Genomic DNA, 18,709 nt, shown 5'->3' on the forward strand with positions numbered 1-18,709 from the left:
TGAATATAAGACATGGAGCTTCACCACTAACACTCTCATCCAAAAGTTCTGTTTGGTGGTGATGTCAAGTAAACGTTATTAGGAAACAAAAGCCCAGACGGTAGTGATTTGTAAATGGAAAAAGAATAACTGTATTGAAACTAAGCAATTGTATCAAAGATTGAAATGCCCTAGATTAAAGAACAAATCCAGCAAATATCTGATGGTTACATTTATTGAAACTATTTTTAAAATATTTAGTTTATTAATAGGCCAAGTGTTAAATTTCACCAGTTTGCTGTCTATTTACAATGTTTACAAACCATTGAAAGATGCTAGCGCCAAAAAATGGAAACTTTTGAAATGCACGAGCCTGCCAAGGTGGGGCAGCAGTGACCCTGAAGGCAAGTGGTGGAATCAGCACGGGATCAGCGATGTCTGGGACTGGTGGGTTGTTCTGAAAGCAGCTGACAGAGAGACGCTGTGGGAACATGACCAAACATTTCAACAGAAGCTAGCAGCAGAAGTACTTGATCCTTTACATGAGCAAGGTTTTCAGCCAAAATTAGCATCAAAGTATCATATGATGAAAAGCAACTAAGCAAAAATTCTTTAAAAAGAGCTTTTAACTATTATATGTAGGACCCCCTATCCACCCAGTAACCTCCTTTAGCACCAATTCCCTTCTGGGTTTTGATGCACAGGCCTGGGTTCTTCTGGATCCTGCCTCCCACTCAGCAGGATGTAAATTCTTTATTTTCTTCCCATATGAATTTATTGGCAGTGCCTCCACCCCCTCATGCCTTCCTGGCAGGATCACCAGGGCAGCTTGGCAGAAAAATTCTAAGCACAAGGAAACCTCCACTTACATGCCAGATAGTTGGAGACTCCCAAGAAATAGCACAAACACACACGATATATTCAACATCGTTATATTTATCTCCTGTTTTATATAATAGCATAACAGTGTAAAACACTTTGGATGGATGTCAGTGGAGTTTTCCCAAGGCGAGGGAGGAGGGCACTGGTGTTATCCTAGGGTTAGCATTTGGGAAAAGGTCAAAGGAATTCTGCTCAGATTGAGGCAGGGCAGTTAAGTGACGCTAGGGTTCAGGTGATGCGTGCAATCAATAAAGTTACCCAAGTCTGGGGTGAGGCAGGAAGTGAATACATTCATGCCAGGGTTTATGAGGGCCATGCAGAAAGTTAGGTGAATGACGTCATCTCCTTGGGGTTCAGTTCCTCACCTGAAACACTGTGGTAAAAAGTTTCAGAAGGGTAGCCGTGTTAGTCTGTATCAGCAAAAAACAACGAGGAATCCTGTGGCACCTTAAAGGCTAACGCATTTATTTGGGCTATAACTCACTTTGTCAGATGCATGGAGTGGAGATTACAGTAGGCAGGTATAAATATACTAACACATGAAAAGATGGGAGTCACCTTACCAAGTGGAGGACCAGTACTAGGAGGCCAATTCAATCAGGAAGGAAAGGTAACTCCCATCTTTTCATGTGTTAGTATGTTTATAGTTCTCTGAAAACATCAACTCAGTGTGCAGTGGCAGTCAAAAAAGCTAACAGAATGCTGGGAATAACTAAGAAAGGGATAGATAATAGGGACAGAAAATATCATGTTGCCTCTCTATAAATCCATGGGACGTCCACATCTTGAATCCTGCGTGCAGATGTGGTCGCCCCGTCTCAAAAAGGATATATTGGAATTGGAAAAGGTTCAGAAAAGAGCAAGAAAATGATTAGGGGTATGGAAGGGCTTCTGTATGAGGAGAGATTAATAAAACTGGGACTTTTCAGCTTGGAAAAGAGACAGCTAAGGGGAGATATGATTGAGGTCTTTAAAATCATGACTGGTGTAGAGAAAGTAGATAAGGAAGTGTTGTTTACTACTTCTCATAACAAAAGAACTAGGGGGTCACCAAATGAAATTAATAGGCAGCAGGTTTAAAACCAATAAAAGGAAGTATTTCTTCACACAACGCACAGTCAACCTGTGGAACTCCTTGCCAGAGGATATTGTGAAGGCCAAGACCATAACAAGGTTCAAAAAAGAACTAGATGCATTCATGGAGGATAGGTCCATCAATAGCTTTTAGCCAGGATGTGCAGGGATGGTGTCCCTAGCCTCTGTTTGCTAGAAGCTGGGAATGGGCGATAGGGGATGGATCACTTGATGATTACCTGTTCTTTTCATTCCCTCGGGGGCACCTGGCACTGGCCACTATCGGAAGACAGGATACTGGGCTAGATGGACCCTTGGTCTGACCCAGAAGGGCCATTGTTATGTTCTTATACCTGCCTACTGTAATTTCCACTCTATGCATCTCAGGAAGTGGATTATAGCTCACGAATATGTCCAAATAAATTTGTTAGTCTTTAAGGATTCCTTGTTGTTTTTACTGTGGTAAAAATTATTCCTTTCTCCCATCCATTTCTCTTGTAAGTTCTTTGGGGCAGGGACTGTCTCTGGCCATGTGTGGGTGCAGCCCCTATTGCAGCTCGGCTTCCACACAACAGAAACAATAGTGCATTGTTCAGAATTATCCCTGACACATAGGACATGGGTTTTAACCTTGTCCCTTGAAATGAAGAAATAATACAATAAAGGAAGTGAAAAGAACCTGGGGGAGATGCCGTGAGCCTGGCCCCTGGCCCTTCTCCCTGCAGAGCAGCACATGCGAGCCCAACACCACGGCCCCAGAAACAGCTCTGACTCGAAGCAAAGAGCGCCTCCTACTGAGTTTCCTGCACCACCCCCTGCGCTGCAGTGCCCCCATTGCACTGTGGGGGTTTGTCCTGAATTTTCTCTGTTGTTTCTTTGTCTTTCTCCAGGGAACCAATTTCCACAGAGCCACAAATCCAGACTATGCTGCCTGAGAAATGAAAACCTGGAATGGAAGTTCAGTGCAGAAATTGTGCCCATTGATTTCAAAAACCGCAGTAGCTTCTGATGGACAGTGGGAAAGCTCTCTTTACCTCCAAGCCATGGGCCCTGGGTGGCCGTAGAGGGAGAAGCAGGACGAGCAGATGGCTATAGTATTTTGTAACTGAGAACTGTATCAACTCAACTAGGGTGATCAGACAGCAAGGTGAAAAATCAGTTCAGGGGGTGGGTTGTGAAGTAGGAAGAGAGCCTGAGACATAAGCCGTTGTAGCAGAGGCCCAGTCTGAGGCCTGGGCTAAAGTAGTATTGATATAAAGTACAGACTAGCTGTGAGGAAGAGGCAGTTCCCGCTCTGGTGGTTGTGGCAACGACACACTGAACTCAGCTCATGCAAGCCAAGAGTAACGCCTGAGTCTGGTCTCCGCCCATGCGTTCTGGCTCCCAAGTACGGTGCCCCCCAGAGGAAGAGCGGGAAATGAGAGAGATTAGAGGAATCACAAGGGACCTTATTACAACTGAGGTGCTAGGACACCAGCAAATGGATGGATGAGATCATTGCTGGAAACCCCCCTAATCTAGCCCTGTCTCTCTCATATCCCTCTTTGTGCAGGGGTCTGTGGATATGTCCACATTAAAGTACTTCACACCTATTTAGCTAATCACTCCTGACCCCTTCGCGCAGATGCACAGTAGGGGTCCGAGACGAGGCGTGGGTCTATTATTCCACTTTCTTGGCTAGTAAAGAAGCAGCTTTGGTTCAGTTAAATCAGCCCCAATACTCTAAAGGCCCCGATTCCTGAACCCTGCTTGCACAAAGAGGAGGGTAAAAGAACAGGCCTGAGGCTTAGAGAGATGCAGAGCGAGGTTCATCCCAATGGAAGGAGAAGGGTGTTACGGCCAGTGCTCGGGCTGGAACCCAGGAAATCTGGACCAGATTCCCGGCTCTTCCACAACCTCCCTTTGCCACCTTGGACAATTCAGTCTGACTGAGAGTTTCAGCAGCCAGTAGGAATTGGGTGTCCAATGCCCAGTGAACTGGAATGAGTTGTGGGAGCCTAGCTCCTTTGAAAATCCCACCCTGAAATTCACTCTGCCTCGGTTTCCCCTTGTAACATGTGGCTGATAACTCTCACTGTGTTTGGTTTAGTTAGCTAGTGAGCTCTGACAGGCAGGATCTGTCTGTGCCTGTGTCTGAGCGGCATCCAGAACAACAGTGCCAGGATCTGGCTGGAGTTGCTGGGAACTACTGTACTGCCCAAAACGACTCAGTGCTCTTCTTGGAGTCTCTAGTATCTTGTAAAAAGCAATGTGAAGTCGTGCGCGGCTGTCCTCCATCTGCACAGGGGTGAATTTCACCCTGACACATAACCACACCACTGCATGAATACGTCCCTATGCATACAGAGACACAGAGATGAGGGCAGGGGAACAGGACATACAAAACCAGGAGAAAGCTGTGCTGGATACAGAGCCCTCCAACTGAACCTCTGGCCCAGTTTACTCCTATTTCACGCCACAGGGCGGAGGGGGGGGGGAAGAATTCCCTGGCTTGTGTCACAGAGCCGGAGAGCCTAGACAAGCATGAATGTCCCATCCCCCCTTCAATGGCTGGGCCAGATTCTCAGCTGGTAGAAATCTACACAGCTCCCTTGATTCCAGTGGTGTAACTCCTGATTTACACCAGGTGCCTGGCTGGGAGGGGAAAGAGCCCCAGGGAATCCAATGGAATTGCTCAGGAGTCAGGTCAGGGGGAGCAAGACTTGAATCCGGACCCTGGTGGAGGTGGGGATCTGGCCGATTCAGTTCCATGGCGCTATACTTACTGATGCTGCCTGAGGGCCTGGTCCCAGAGGTCCATGACCATTAGCTGAAACGATGCCAAATCTCCATTCATTGGAGACTCTACCAAGGTCTCAGACCAGGAGCCTCTTGGGGATTGAGGGCCCTGGTCCTGAAGGGCCCGCAGGAGATTTAAAGACCAGGGAGAGCCGTAAGGAGGCTGGAAAATGTGAGAAAGCGGAGGGGTCTGCAGCAGCGTGTGGTGATATGCTGCAGATTAGGTCTCCCGTTTGGATACCAAGCAACCAGGCTGTGCACCTCTCCTGGGCGATGGGCCGTTTGGGATAAGAAAGCTGCATGGTGCTAGACAAGATTCACGGCCGGGGGACAGAAAGGGAGAATTCCCGTCAGCTGGAGCGGCCTCTCCCAATGCAGCCAATGTAAGGCTCCTGCTTTGGTAAAGTTCTTCTCTCTTTGTCCCTCAGTTTGTGTCTGTCTCTGAACCTGTCAGTCTCTGCCTTGCGCCGAGAAAGGTGTCAGACAAATATTTTCTTTAGAGAGAAGTTGATCCAGCCGCCCATCCATCCTTCCCTGTGCAGTACCTGCCTGCCTGTCTCTGTATCATTTATCTTCCTCTCTCCATCTGTCAGAACCTGAACCCACCAGTATCTCCACTTCCTGTGCCTCTCCTGCCTGGGAAACTCCCTGGCAAAATGCAAACAGACACTTCGCCATTGTCCTTCAAATCTCACCTTAAAAAGCCCCCTGTCACATCCACAGAGTTCAGCCTGCTGTTCACAGCAGAGCGATGACAAGCTGTGTCTAGGGGCCCTGGAACAATGGGGAGTGAGGATGCTGAGTGCCATTCAACCAAACTGTGAACCCTGGATATGATGGAAACTATGTCAAGCCCCCAGTTCCACCACCTCTGGCTGTGGCTCTTCCCCTTCTCCTTCTTTCCTTTTCCTTCTCTCTCTAACCCCCATAAATACCCCCAAACAACTCACAGCACGAACAAAGCTGAGGTCATTCATCACCACATTCATTGGTTTGTATGTTCCATCCGCCCCCTCTTTCTTAACACAAACCCGTCGCAGCTCATGCATTTATAACAACAAAACCCGACCGAAACACAGCGCTGCACTGCACACACGGCCATTCCTCTGCAGAGAGGGTGAGAGAGAAATAGAGAGAGAGAGAACAAACCACTAGTGAGAAATGTGAGCCACAAATGGAAGGCTCTGAGGTACTGTGGTGAGAATGGGGGGTAAGGGCCTAGATAGAACAGAACTGAAGAAATTGGAGTAGGTAAGGAGAGAAGAGAAGAAGAACATAGAATAGAATAGAATAGAATAGAATAGAATAGAATAGAATAGATGTCCCCTTTGTCTGTTCTTCTCTGGATGGTAAGAACTTCAAGGCAGATATTTTCTCTCTCTGTGATCAGCGCCAGCCCAGTGAGGACGTGATCCCAACTGGCAACCCAGTGACAGAAATATACACCACTCCGAATGACAGTGAGTAACGGGGGCAGTGGAAGGAAGGGTGACCATTGCAGCTATAGGACGATAGGTCTTTTTGTTTCAGTATCTCACTGGCATTATTTCTCTCCCCTACCCAGGAATAAATCTCACATGGGGCTGGTCAACCACACTGTGGTGACTCATTTCATCCTCTTAGGGATCCCCAATGCCGATGGCCTCCAGACCATCCTCTTCATCACATTCTTAGCCTTCTACCTCTGCACGCTACTAGGCAACCTGACCATCTTCTCAGCCATCCTCGCTGACCCCCGCTTGCACACCCCCATGTATTTCTTCCTCTGCAATCTCTCCTTGCTAGACATTGGAATCTCTTCCATCATCAACCCTAAATATCTGACCATCCTCTGGGGTCAGAGCAGAGTCATCTCGCTGGGCGGGTGCATGTCCCAGGTCTTCTTTGGGCACTTCTTGGGCAGCACCGAGTGCCTGCTCTACACTGTCATGGCCTATGACAGGTATGTGGCCATCTGCCACCCGCTGCGGTACCTGCTCATCATGAACCGGAGGGTGTGCGCCCTCCTAGCCGCCAGCACCTGGATCACTAGCTCCTTCCATGCCACCATCCTTACCAGCCTGACCTTCACGCTGCCCTACTGTGGGTCCAATGTGGTGGACTATTTCTTCTGTGACATCTTCCCGGTGGTCAAGCTGGCCTGTGCAGACACGTACATCATCGAGACTGTGACCTTGACAGACATTGGTCTGGTGCCCATGACTTGCTTCCTCCTCATCCTCGCATCCTACATAAGGATCATCTACTCCGTCTTGAATATGAACTCGGCCGAAGGGTGGCGCAAAGCGGCCTCCACTTGTGCCTCACATCTGGTAGTGGTGACGCTGTTCTTTAGTCCCTGTGCCCTGATCTACACTCAGCCCCAGCAGAGCAAAGTACTGATGACTGCTGTGCAGATCTTCGGCACCGTGGTCACGCCCATGCTGAACCCAGCCATCTACACGCGGAGGAACAAGGAGGTGAAAGCAGCTCTGAAAAAACTGAGAGGGGGTCTAATGCCTGAACGTTGATGTGCAGCAGCTGCAGGAATTGCACGTGAGTCTTCATGGAAATACATCTACAAATACATCTCCATGCTGCATCGTGGCTTCTGTGAGCCTCAGTGTGTCTCCCCATCCCCACACAGCCCCTTCTATCTATCTGGAGTTCTACAAATCGCAGAAACGCTCCTGAAAATCCCTTCCTCTCGTTTAACATACTGTAAGGCTGACATTTTCAAAGCTGCCTAAGGGACCATCATACTCAGTCTGCATCAAAATTAAAAGTAATTGGAGTGCCAAATTTTGAAGAAGACTCTGAAAATCTCATCTTTATTACACAGATCTGCAGAAGCAAGTGCAGCATCTTCTGCAAACCAAAGGGGAAGGAAAAAAATTCCTTTCATCTTCTGGCATGAACCACAGCTCACCAAGCACCTGTCCTCGGTAGCTGCCTAAAATTCCTGGGAGAACCACTGGATTTTTCACCACGCCCTAAAGATCAACATATTTGTGGTACAATTTGCAAAAACCACCTAAGTGATTTAGGAACCTAACTCCCACTTTCCAAATTGATGGAGGCATTTAGGAGTCTTATTCTCCCTGAAAGGCTGTGGGAAGTACGTGTCTGAGGACCAGATTTTCAAAGGCATTTTTTAGACACCTAATAAGGTTTCTAAGAGCACCTTGAGTGAGTCCGGCACCAGACTCCCAGTTACTTTCCATAGGAGTTAAACACATAACCTATTTAGAAGCTCCTGTGCCCAGTGGAATTTATTTAACCCCTTCGTAAAGCTAGACCTTATGGCAGATTTTTAAAGATAATTAGGCACCTAGTGGGATTTTCAAAAGTTTTTCTCATAGAAGTCAGTGAGAGTTAGATGTCCAGTGCCAGATTTTTAAAGGTGTGACAGATACGGGAATTTCCAGAATAAACCTTATTGAATTAAGTTTAATCTCTTTGGGGTCTGTTGTATTACAAATACAATTGTGCACGTGTTATTGTGGACTGAATGTAACTTTTCTAGGAGACTGATGAAAGGAATCTTGGGGAAATGTGAGGAACTTCAAAGAACTGTTTGGGACAGTACATGTGAAGGGGGTCACGGGGTACTTTGGAGGTCTTTCAAAGCTATGCCATGTGGAGAAAAAACCCATTCTCTATGGATTACCTGCCCCTGGAAACTCCAGATCAAAGACCCCCATCCTGCATAAAGAATGGACTAAACTTGTCGTGCTGGAGCTAGTTCTGAGCTGAGGCTGTTATGAGCTGGTAACCACAAAAGAGGCCCGGTTCTGCGGTTTGAAGGACTAATCCCCTGACAGAGCCCATGCTGGAATTGGGGTGATCTCTGCTAAGCTTATTACTATGCATGCAGGTTCTTTTATGTTTTTTCTCTGTATTGCTTTTACCTTAAGAATAAAATATGCTTGCTTAGGAAGAGCTGTATGGTAACTTATAACTGAGGCCATTACGCTGTGCACCACCCAGAGGGAAGAAGCAAAGCAGGGCTGCTTAAGTAAGCTGGTTTTTGAGGGAATAACATGGTGAAGGGAACTGTTAAGCCTGGAAAAGCCCCAGTCAGGAGGAAGAGAGACATGGGTCTCTACCCAAGAAAGCCTACAGGTAGGGAGCTGGAAGCCTGAGAGAGATGCCCCTGCTGGACCACTATGGAGAAATACCAGTGCAGTTGCTCTGAACTGTGACAATAGTCTGGGCCTAAATACCAAGGCCCATTTGAAAATCCCACTAGTTGCCTATCTGCACCTGTAGGTGGCGATATACATTTGAAAATCTGGCCAATGTCCCCATGGAATTTCAGTGAGAACTGGGCACCTGAATGGCTTTTGAAAATTCCCAGCCTAAAGTAAAAGTGTGATAGGAAGTTCACCAGAGTGCGCAGATGGTCTGCTCACTGGTTACATACCACTTAAGCCCTAAACCGTTTTTTATATTTGCACACTTAGCCTGACAAACTCATGGCCACAAAATATTGAGGCCAAGAGCTTTTTAAATTTCAAAAAAGGGATCAGACAGGTGTACAGATGATGAGAACATCTTGAGTTATATAAAAGCCAATCACTGTCATAATTATTAAGGACTAGTCATAAATGATCCTTTGAAGCTTTTCTTTGGTGGAAAATTGGGTTTTCAACGGACCTGCACTGGGGAAAACATCACCCACTAGATGGGAACGTGAAACTCTACGACTGGGAAATTGATTACGTCGACACACAATGAACTGAGCACCAAGGAAAGTAATTCTACTGGGCCAGAAAGTTATAGAAATCTCACTACATATAGATATGGCCATATGACCAGCCCCTTACTGCTATAAACTGACATGTCCCCACTGACTTCAATTCACACCAACTGGAGATCTGAACTATTGACTCCAATGGAACTAAGACAGGTTCACACCAGCTGGGGATCTGCCTCCACTGTGGCAGGCACTGTGCAGAGTCAGTCCTTGTCCTAAAGTGCTTAGGATCTAAACAGCCTAAAGGGAGTGGCACTAGTCCCATTTTACAGATGGGAAACCAAGGCATGCACAGTGCAAAGGACACAGGCTGTCTGGAGTCCCACTGGCACCGACTTTCAAAAGTGCCGGGGGGTGCTCAACCCCCGGCTCGGCCACAGACCCCGCCCCCACTCCACCAAGGCCCTACCCCCACCCTGCCTCTTCTTCCCTGCTCCACCCTCACCCTGCCTCTTTCTGCCCCATTTCACCCCCTCCCCTGAGCACGCCACGTCCTTGCTCTTCCCCCCGCCCCCAGAGCCTCCCAAATGCTGCGAAACAGCTGATTGCAGCGGCCAGGAGGCACAGGGAGGGAGGGAGAGGCACTGATCAGCGGGGCCCGGCAGCAGGTGGGGGGTGGGGGCAACTGATAGAGGGACTGCTGATGGATGTTCATTACCCACCAAAGAACTTTGGCCCAGATCCTCCCATTGATTTCAGTGGTCTGGAGTTTTATTATTGCTATTTTCCAGATACAACCGAAATAAGTAAAAGAATAAAACCCTAAGGAAGATAACACAGCTTCAGCAATAGTTAAAATGGTCAGACTGTCACTTCTCTTCAGGTCGTATGTTGTATGAGATACTTTATCATAAGGGGTTCACACATGTTGTAGGAGACCACTTGCAATGAAAAAAGAAAAGGAGGACTTGTGGCACCTTAGAGACTAACAAATGTGTTAGTCTCTAAGGTGCCACAAATCCTCCTTTCCTTTTTGCTGATACAGACTAACACGGCTGCTACTCTGAAACCTGTCACTTGCAATGAAGCTGTCACTTTTAACATCTCTGCAGGCAAAGGACAAAGGAAGTTTAGTAGGCACCACATTATGTTACAAAATTGTTGTAATTAGCAATAAAACCAGGGTCTCCGGTTGTTGAGATTCCTTCCAAGGCCTGTTCCACTTGGCTGATCCAGCTCTGGAGAGCACTTCATCCAGTTCCCTGGGGAAACTCACTTCTACTCCACATCTCATCACTCAGGTCCCTTTATTCAGAATACAGCAAAGTGACGCTGAGTTGATCCGACTCACCTCACCCCACTGATGACATGTCTGAGCAACTCGCAAATCTGTCATGGATTTAGCCTCCCAACAACCCCAAGGGAAGCAGAAAAACAACATTTCCTGGAGTGGGACTCCACATAGGCGCCGACTCCATGGGTGCTCTGGGGCTGGAGTACCTACGGGGGAAAACAGCTGATTGCAGCGGCCAGGAGGCACAGGGAGGGAGGGAGAGGCACTGATCAGCGGGGCCCAGCCGCGGGTGGGGGCAACTAATATAGGGGCTGCCGATGGATGCTCATTACCCACCAATTTTTCTCCAGCCCCAGAGCACCCATGGAGTCGGCGCCTCTGTGGAGTCCCACTCCACTGCCTTCACCACAGACCCTTCCTTCGCTGGGAATCATTGCAGGTTATTTTTCATAACACCGACATGCCTACAGGCCCCCGGCAAGGATCACATGTGTGCTGCACAGAGATAGAGGCCCTGAAGAGAGGACGTTCTAATTGGAGACAAGACAAATCAAGTGCATGTGGTATGCCAGGGGTGGGGTAGGGGTGGGGTTTACAAAGATAAGACCATGTGGTGACATATGCCGTCATGTTATTTTTATGAGCGGAAGAGCTTGGACAGTTCCGAGGGCTGGGCTGATGGGATGGATGGTCCAATGGTCTGATGTTATTTGGCCGTTGCTGTGTTCCTAAAGCAAGTCCAACATCTTGGATTCTGCCCCAGGATCCCTTCTTAGATCAGCTTGAAATGGCTTTTCTCTAGTTTCTGCGACTGGAGCCTCTCCTCCTCCTCCTCCCAGTCTGTAATGACTTTGGTCTCACAACCCTCGGTGTTAGGCAGTAGGGAAATGACCCACATGGGGAAACTGATGCCAAGTGACTTGCCCAAGGTCATACAGGAGCCTGCGGCAGAGCTGTAAACAATGAACCCAGGAGTCCTGACTCCCAGCCCTCCCTGCTCTTACCACCAGACACCACTCCTCTCCAAGAAACAGAAATACAACCCAAGAGTCTCAAGTGCAAATCTGGGTGTCTCTACCCACAAGAGAATTGGAACAAACTCCAGTAGATCCCAGGAACCTGGAGTTCAATCGGTAGAACCCACTTCCCTCCCAGAGCCAGCGAGAGAACCCAGGAGTCCTGATGCTAATCTCCAAATCCCTCTCTCCCTGTCCAGTTCTCAGGAAGCTCTTGCTGGACACAGGACAATCATGGCTCAGGCCCCAGCAGTTTGCTGTCCCCCAGTCTCATCAGGGCATCCTTCATCTCCTTGTTCCTCGGCATGTAGATGAAGGGGTTCAGGAGCGGGGTAACCGTGGTGTAGAATACAGCCACCACCCTATCCACAGTGTGCTGGAACCTGGCCTCAGGTAGATGAAGACCACAGGCACATGGTAGGTCACCACCATGGTGACGTGAGCCTTGCAGGTGGAGAAGGCCCGGCGCCTGCCCTCGGCAGAGTGGATACTCAAGATGGCCGAATTAATGTAGACATAGGACATCAGGATTAGCAGGAAGCAGGTGAAGGTTTGGAAGCTGATATCCACAAATGTCTCCAGCTCATTGAGCACCATGTCCCCGCAGGCCAGCTTCAGCACAGCCAGGATATGACAGAAGATGTATCCCACTCGGTTCCCCTGGCCATAGGGCAGCTGGAAGGTGAGTGCGGTCTCTATCAGCGAGTGCAGGGAACCCCCTAGCCAGGTCCCCGCTGCCAGGCACGGGCAGCCTCTGAGGTTCACAGTGATGCTGTAGTGCAGTGGCTTGCAGATGGCCAGGAAGCAGTCGTAGGCCATGACCGTATAGAGGAAGCACTTGGTGCAGCCAAGGAAGTGGAAGAACGGGCCACGCAGCCCTGGAAGGATATGGTCCTGCTGCCTGGCAGGAAGCCGGCCACCACCTTGGGCACCACCACTGAGGAGACCGTCATGTCCAGGAAGGACAAGTGGCACAGAAACCAGTACATGGGCTTGTACAGCCAGGGGTCCCGGGCCACTGCCAGCAGGACGAGCAGGTTCCCACACAGCGTCAACAGGTAGAGGAAGAGGAAAAAGGGGAACAAGGGAACCTGCCACTCTGCGGTGTACGGGACCCCCACCAGGATGAAAGGTGTCAGCTGGGATCTGTTCCCACACTCCATTCACTCGGTCTGTGTCCCTGCCAGTGTACGCGGGGTGTTAATGGTTAACCAAGGAGGAACAATGGGTGATCTTTGCAGGGGTGTTTGAGCTAAAACTCTCTGCTATGCAGAAGCCAGATTTGAACCCCTGTACACCAATCTAGGGGACCCCAATCCCTTCCCATCTCTGGGGATACAATCCAGGTGTTCTGACATCTAGCCTGCCCTGCTCTAATCCAGTAGATCGCACACCCCATCCCTACACGGGCCGAATCCCAGCCCCCACTGAACCCCATTTGCCTCCCCGAGCCAGCTTTGAACCCAGGTAAAGTAACCAGATGTCCCAATGTTATAGGGACAGTCCCAATATTTGAGGCTTTTTCTTATATAAGCTCCTATTACCCCTCACCTCCATCTCCATTTTTCACACTTGCTATCCGGTCAGCCTCAACCCAGGAGTCCTGGCTCCCAGCTCCAATGCTTCAGCCCACTAGACCCAGCTCTTCTCCCACACCCAGGAACAGAACCCCAGAGTTAAACAGAGACACATTCAAATTAGAAACAAAGTTCACATTGATACGTGTGAGGGTGATTAGCCATGGGAATGGACTCTGAAGGGAAGTAAGGCACGCTCTGACTTTTGCGATCTTCGAGTCAAGATGGCCTTTGTTGAAATAGGCGTTAGTGAGGCCTGAGTTATTGGGCTTGACATTCTGTGGTATCCAGGAGGTCAGATTAGATGCTGCTGCTGGTCTCCTCTGGCATTAATCTATCAGTCTATGAATCCGCACATCCGGCTGTGGTGCCTGGCTATGCGTCCAAGCTGGGCTGCTATGGCCAGCATGCTAAGCCATTCACACCTGCTCCCTGCCGTGCCCTGAGATCTCCCTTGGCCTTCACCCCTCTACATCTCCCACACCCAACCCTTCACACAGAATGTAGCCTTGTCCCCCACGTGAAGCCAACCTCAGACTGGAAGGGCTTAAGGGGAAACTTGCTTGTGGAGATTAGCCCAGAGTTGCCCACTTCAGGGTCTTTGCCCCTGCCTCTGACACAGCTAGTACCAGGCACTGTGGGACACCTGGTTGGCATGAGGCACTGTGGGATGCCAATCCTAACAGGTAGTTGCTCTATTTCTATTCCTTTCTCTGCTCTGTTTAGTTTCTTCTTCAGCTTGGACGTGTCCTTTCTCTCTGCAGCTTCTTATAACCTTGCACCCTCTCTGTTCTCTCTCCACTTTCCCCCCGGGTGTATTTCACTCCCCTGGTCACACAGAGCTAGGTCAGTGTTAAACTGTTGACACTGGCTGTGTTTTAAAGCACATAATGATGCCCTCCCATTGGCAAACTCCAATGGGCCTTATTAGAATCGTTGTTTGGGGCAAAGTGAAGGAGCTAGCTCGTGTATTTCATCAGAGAGGAAAGTCTGTGGCCATGCTAGAACGGGTGGCTCATGCAGGTTGTGTCTGGTGATCACTATGGGCATTACACCGAAGGTCCTGTGTTTCTTTAATGTAATGCAGCAATTCTCACAGAAAACGGCTCTCCCTGATATTCCAGTCCTGAGCCCGGGGCTCTGTGAGACGGTGCTGTATTGCAGAGAGTGGAGTGGGTTACTCATTAGGGTGTGCGCTCTGCTTGGAGCCAGTGCCAAGCCCAGTGTCCCAGCAAGCTCCTAGGGGGGCATTGTGTTGCTGGAAGGACAGTGGGGGGCTCAGTAGATGGCCCTGTCCTCTCTGAGTCATTGCTGACCCCCATGTCCCAGCATGGCAGCAAGGGGCACTCTGCTGCAGAGAGTGGTCTTATGGGGCTCAGCAGGGAGTGTTTGGAAACCTCATGGCACTTTTTGGTCAAAGCAGATATTTTACCCTTCACTTTCTGGCTAAATGCTAACTTTGTTAATTCCATTCCAGTTACAGAGGCAGCTCTAATGTAGAGCAGGTCGTACCCCCAGCTGGAGTAACTCGCCAAGGCACCATGGGAGTTATTGCCCCTCTGTCTTCTTACACTGAGAAAATTCACTTTGACTCTTGGTTGTAACGTGTAGACCCCTCGGGGCATGGCTCTCGGACTATACGAGAGCAGGTCTGCTTTCAAAGCAGGCCTGGGCAGCAGATGGTTTTCCCATTCCATGGATTTTTTGGCATTTTGAAATTGTTCCTGTTATAAATCGGGATGAAAAGTCAAAAAGTTTGTGAGTTAAAAATCTGAAAAAAATCAGTTTGAGTGAATAAAAAAAAATTGTTTTTAGATAATTTCACAATGTTTTATTTCTATGTTAACCTTTTTTCCCATTTAAACATTTTTAGTGTATATTTACTGCAATTTCAAAATGAAGTTAAAAGCCCCAAACTTTCTGGTTTGACAGGAGGTTTTGACTATCGTTGAAACTTTTCTAGCCAAAAATGTTTTGAGTTGGGTGTTCCACTGAATGCAAAACTGCTTTGCGAGCAGTTTTCATTTTGCTGTATTGGCATTTTCCAACAAAAAAGTCAGGAACATTTCCCCAGAAAATTTCCATCCAGATCTCCTATTTCAAAGGTCCTTCTTCCTGGCATCTGGCTGAGCTAAGGCCACCTAGGGCTGGAGTCTGGAGACTTTGAGGGCATGCATCTCGCTGGTTCCTCTATGACTCCCCTTCTCCATCCCCCAATTCACTTACACCAGGGAATCTATCCTCACGGCTATGAGGTAGGGAAGGTTTATTGTCCCCATTTCACAGGGTGAGCACCAGAGACATTAAGTTTGACTTGGGCTCCTGGGATTGGGGCCACCCACCTCCTAGAAGCTAGGTGTGGTACTGCAATCTTTTTTCCGCTCATGACCCCTCCTCCCTCGCACTCCCAGCTGGCCAACCCCCTTGCCAGGTCTTCAGTGGCTCAGCCCTCCGGCCAAGTCACACAGTGAAAAAACAGACCTGCTCCAGAGTAGCAAAGAGTCCATCAAACCGTCTGCCTTCACCCGGTGCTTCAGCCCGGTTGCTGGGCCTTTTAAATCCCACCCTTGGCTCAGGCTTCTAAAAGAGACTTGTCCCCATGTTGGGGCTTAGGCCCCTTTGCCAGTGGCCAGTGGAGGAACCCATCACGCCGGGTTCCAGCCCAGGGACCCTGTTCCCAGCCTCCATGTGCTGCTCCCTTTAATTAGCTGCTGCTGCTTCCTAGGGCCCCTTCTCTCCTCCTCCCTTCCCCTCCACTTGTTACCTTCGTGTTATAGTTCTCAGGTCTTCTCACTCGCAGGGCCAGCAAATGCAACCAGAGCAGAGCTGCCATCCTCAACCCTCTGGTCCCAGCTGGGAACTGACCCACCAGGGCCCTGCCGCTCCTTTTATCTGAGCCCATGGGCTGAGATTGGCTGCTTCTGTGCAGCTTTTCTAGGCAGGAATTGAGGACCCAGCAGGAGGCCATGAAGACTTGGTACATCCTGGCATGGTTCATGACTCCCTTAGGCCCCTTTGAAGTTCCCAGTGATCACCCACAGAGCCTACAGCCAAACTGGGAAGTGAGTCCTGGTCTCCTGAGTCACAGCTAGCCCACAGTAAACCATTTACACAGGGTAACAGTGAGTTCGACTGGTCCTACAAAGACCAGGAGCGACGCTGTATGTCCTTGAGCACCATCTACCTGCACTTTGTCTGATAACACACGATCAACATGCAGCAAGACAAGGCAGGGGAGGGAATATCTTTTGTTGGACCAACTTCTGTTGGTGAAAAAAAGAGACAAGCTGTCTAGCTACCCAGAGCTCATCTCCAGGTCTGGGAGAGGTATGCAGCTACAACAATGCAAACATCCACATACAGACAGAGATGCTCCATTTACAGAGCACTCTAGTAACACAGCCAGCCGTTTTGTCTCCCCCCATGAGTATTTGTTGGGGATCGGTCCTGCTTTGAGCAGGGGGTTGGACTAGATGAACTCCTGAGGTCCCTTCCAACCCTGATATTCTATGATTCTATGAGCATCTTTTGCAGGTGCAAATGTCGCTGTCCATTTGAAAAAACCCTGGCCCATGAGAAGGTCATGCAAGCCTGTATCAAAAGCCTTACTAAAGTCTAGGTATACCATATGCACCACTTCCCCCCATCCACAAGGCTTGTTACCCTGTCAAAGAAAGCTATCAGGTTGGTTTGACATGATTTGTTCTTGACAAATCCATGCTATTACTTATCACCTTATTATCTTCTAGACGTTTGCAAATTGATTCCTTAATTATTTCCTCCATTATCTTTCCTGATACAGAAGATAAGCTGACTGGTCTGTAATTTCCTGGGCTGCCCATAAAAGCTTTATCAGTGGTGGTTGCTGGCTTCATTCTTGCTGGATACAAGCGGGGAGGAGTGGCCATTTTGGAAAAGGGCAGCTCATCTGAGAGAAGCTGTTGTTTCACTTCCCTTGAGAGCTAAAGGGAGTGAGGCCATTTTGAAAGATGGAAATTCTTTGTGAGCGCTTCAAAAGGAAAAGATTTTATATGCTGGCAGATAAAATGCCAGTTATGAAAAATAGCCAAAATTACCATTTTTATATATATATACAGAGAGGAAGAGAGCGGGAACTCAGAGGGAAGGAAGTGGAAACCTAGATTGTGGGGGGACAGGGACAAGAGGGAAAGGAAACACTGTACATGCGTAGACAGAAAAAAGAGGACTGCAAGAAGGAGTGGAACTGGTGTGTGTGTGGAGAGGAATGTGGGGTGCTGGAGGGAAGGAACTGGTGTGTGTGTGTGAACACGGGGTGCAGGAGGGAGGGGAAACTGATGTATGTGTGTGCAGGGAATGTGGGGTGCAGCAGGGTGGTGGAACAGGTGTGTGTTTGTGTAGGAGAATGTGGGGTGTAGCAGGGAAGGGGATATTGGTGGGTTGTGTATGTGAGAGGATCCCTGCTATACTGAGCCCCTGCCCCACCCCCTGCAGCACAGCTCCCCATAGCAATGCACCAGGGCATTGGGTTCAGCACTGACCGCTAGTGGACAGCTCCCTCTACTGAGCGCCCTGCCCCACTTCCCTGAAGAACAGCACCCCCTAGCATCATATTGGAGTATTGCAGTCAGCGCTGATTCAGAGAGGAGAGCACCCCCCAACAGACTCACCACCCTGGTTCCTGCAACACAGCACCCCCTAATGCCACCTTGGGTTCAGAACAGACCTGGAGGGGAGAGCAACCCCTGCTGACCCCCCTCATCCCATTGCATGAAACAAAGCGCCCCCTAGTGCCATTCTGGAGCATGGTGGTCAGCACTGACTGGGAGGGGAGAGCACCCCCTACTGAGCCTGTACCTCACACCCTGCAGTCCCACACGGGGCCATTCTTTTAAGATCCATGGTCTCCTTTAACAGCTAAGTCAATGCTCTGTCGCCTTCATTTTTGCCCCAAACACCATTTCTAATGATGACCATTGGGGTTTGCCAATGGGTGACGTCATTACTTGCTTGAAAATACAGCAAATGTCAGCAGTTTAATATGAGTGGCGCTGGGGGGAGAGAAATACACGAGGGGGAAGAGGCGAGAGCACAGAGACAAATGCAGGAGGGACGCCAGGTTAAAAGAAGCTGCAGAGAGAAAGGACACACCAGAGCTGAGGGCAAAATTAAACAGAGTGGAGCAATGATGCATAGAAACAGAGAAACTGCCAGAGACGATCAGCACCGGGACCCACCTAGCTCAGTCTCCCACCATGAAAGGCAAGTTCACAAACTCTGCAGCCAGCAACTCTGGGATGATCTCCCATAGGGGACATTTACCGCGAGTCCCTGCCTGTTTGGGCTGGCATCACATTGGAGCCAAAGCCACCTCCTGTGTGAAATGTTTGACTGGGGGGATTTAAGGGAGATCTCAGAGCATGGAAGAGAGCAAATGGGAGTTGCTTGAAGA

At 49.1% G+C, this 18,709-nt stretch overlaps 2 protein-coding genes and 1 pseudogene across 2 annotated transcripts in view; 1 reads left to right on the forward strand and 2 right to left on the reverse strand.

The window, feature by feature from the left end:
* LOC141996971 (cathepsin G-like) overlaps positions 1-18,709 on the reverse strand; it is a 97,175-nt gene that overhangs the window by 49,206 nt on the left and 29,260 nt on the right. The gene's annotated exons all lie outside the window — the stretch shown is intronic.
* Positions 6,291-7,223, forward strand: LOC141996968 (olfactory receptor 10D3-like). Its single transcript, XM_074969262.1, has one exon. The coding sequence runs from the start codon at positions 6,291-6,293 to the stop codon at positions 7,221-7,223; it is 933 nt and encodes a 310-aa protein (XP_074825363.1).
* Positions 11,934-12,864, reverse strand: LOC141997632 (olfactory receptor 10G6-like; annotated as a pseudogene).

The sequence above is a fragment of the Natator depressus genome, chromosome 13, assembly GCF_965152275.1.
Source record: "Natator depressus isolate rNatDep1 chromosome 13, rNatDep2.hap1, whole genome shotgun sequence".
Taxonomy (NCBI): Eukaryota; Metazoa; Chordata; order Testudines; family Cheloniidae; genus Natator; species Natator depressus.

Excerpts from the sequence above, each read along its gene's own strand:
- LOC141996968 (XM_074969262.1), top strand. The coding sequence starts at position 6,291 with ATGGGGCTGGTCAACCACACTGTGGTGACTCATTTCATCCTCTTAGGG.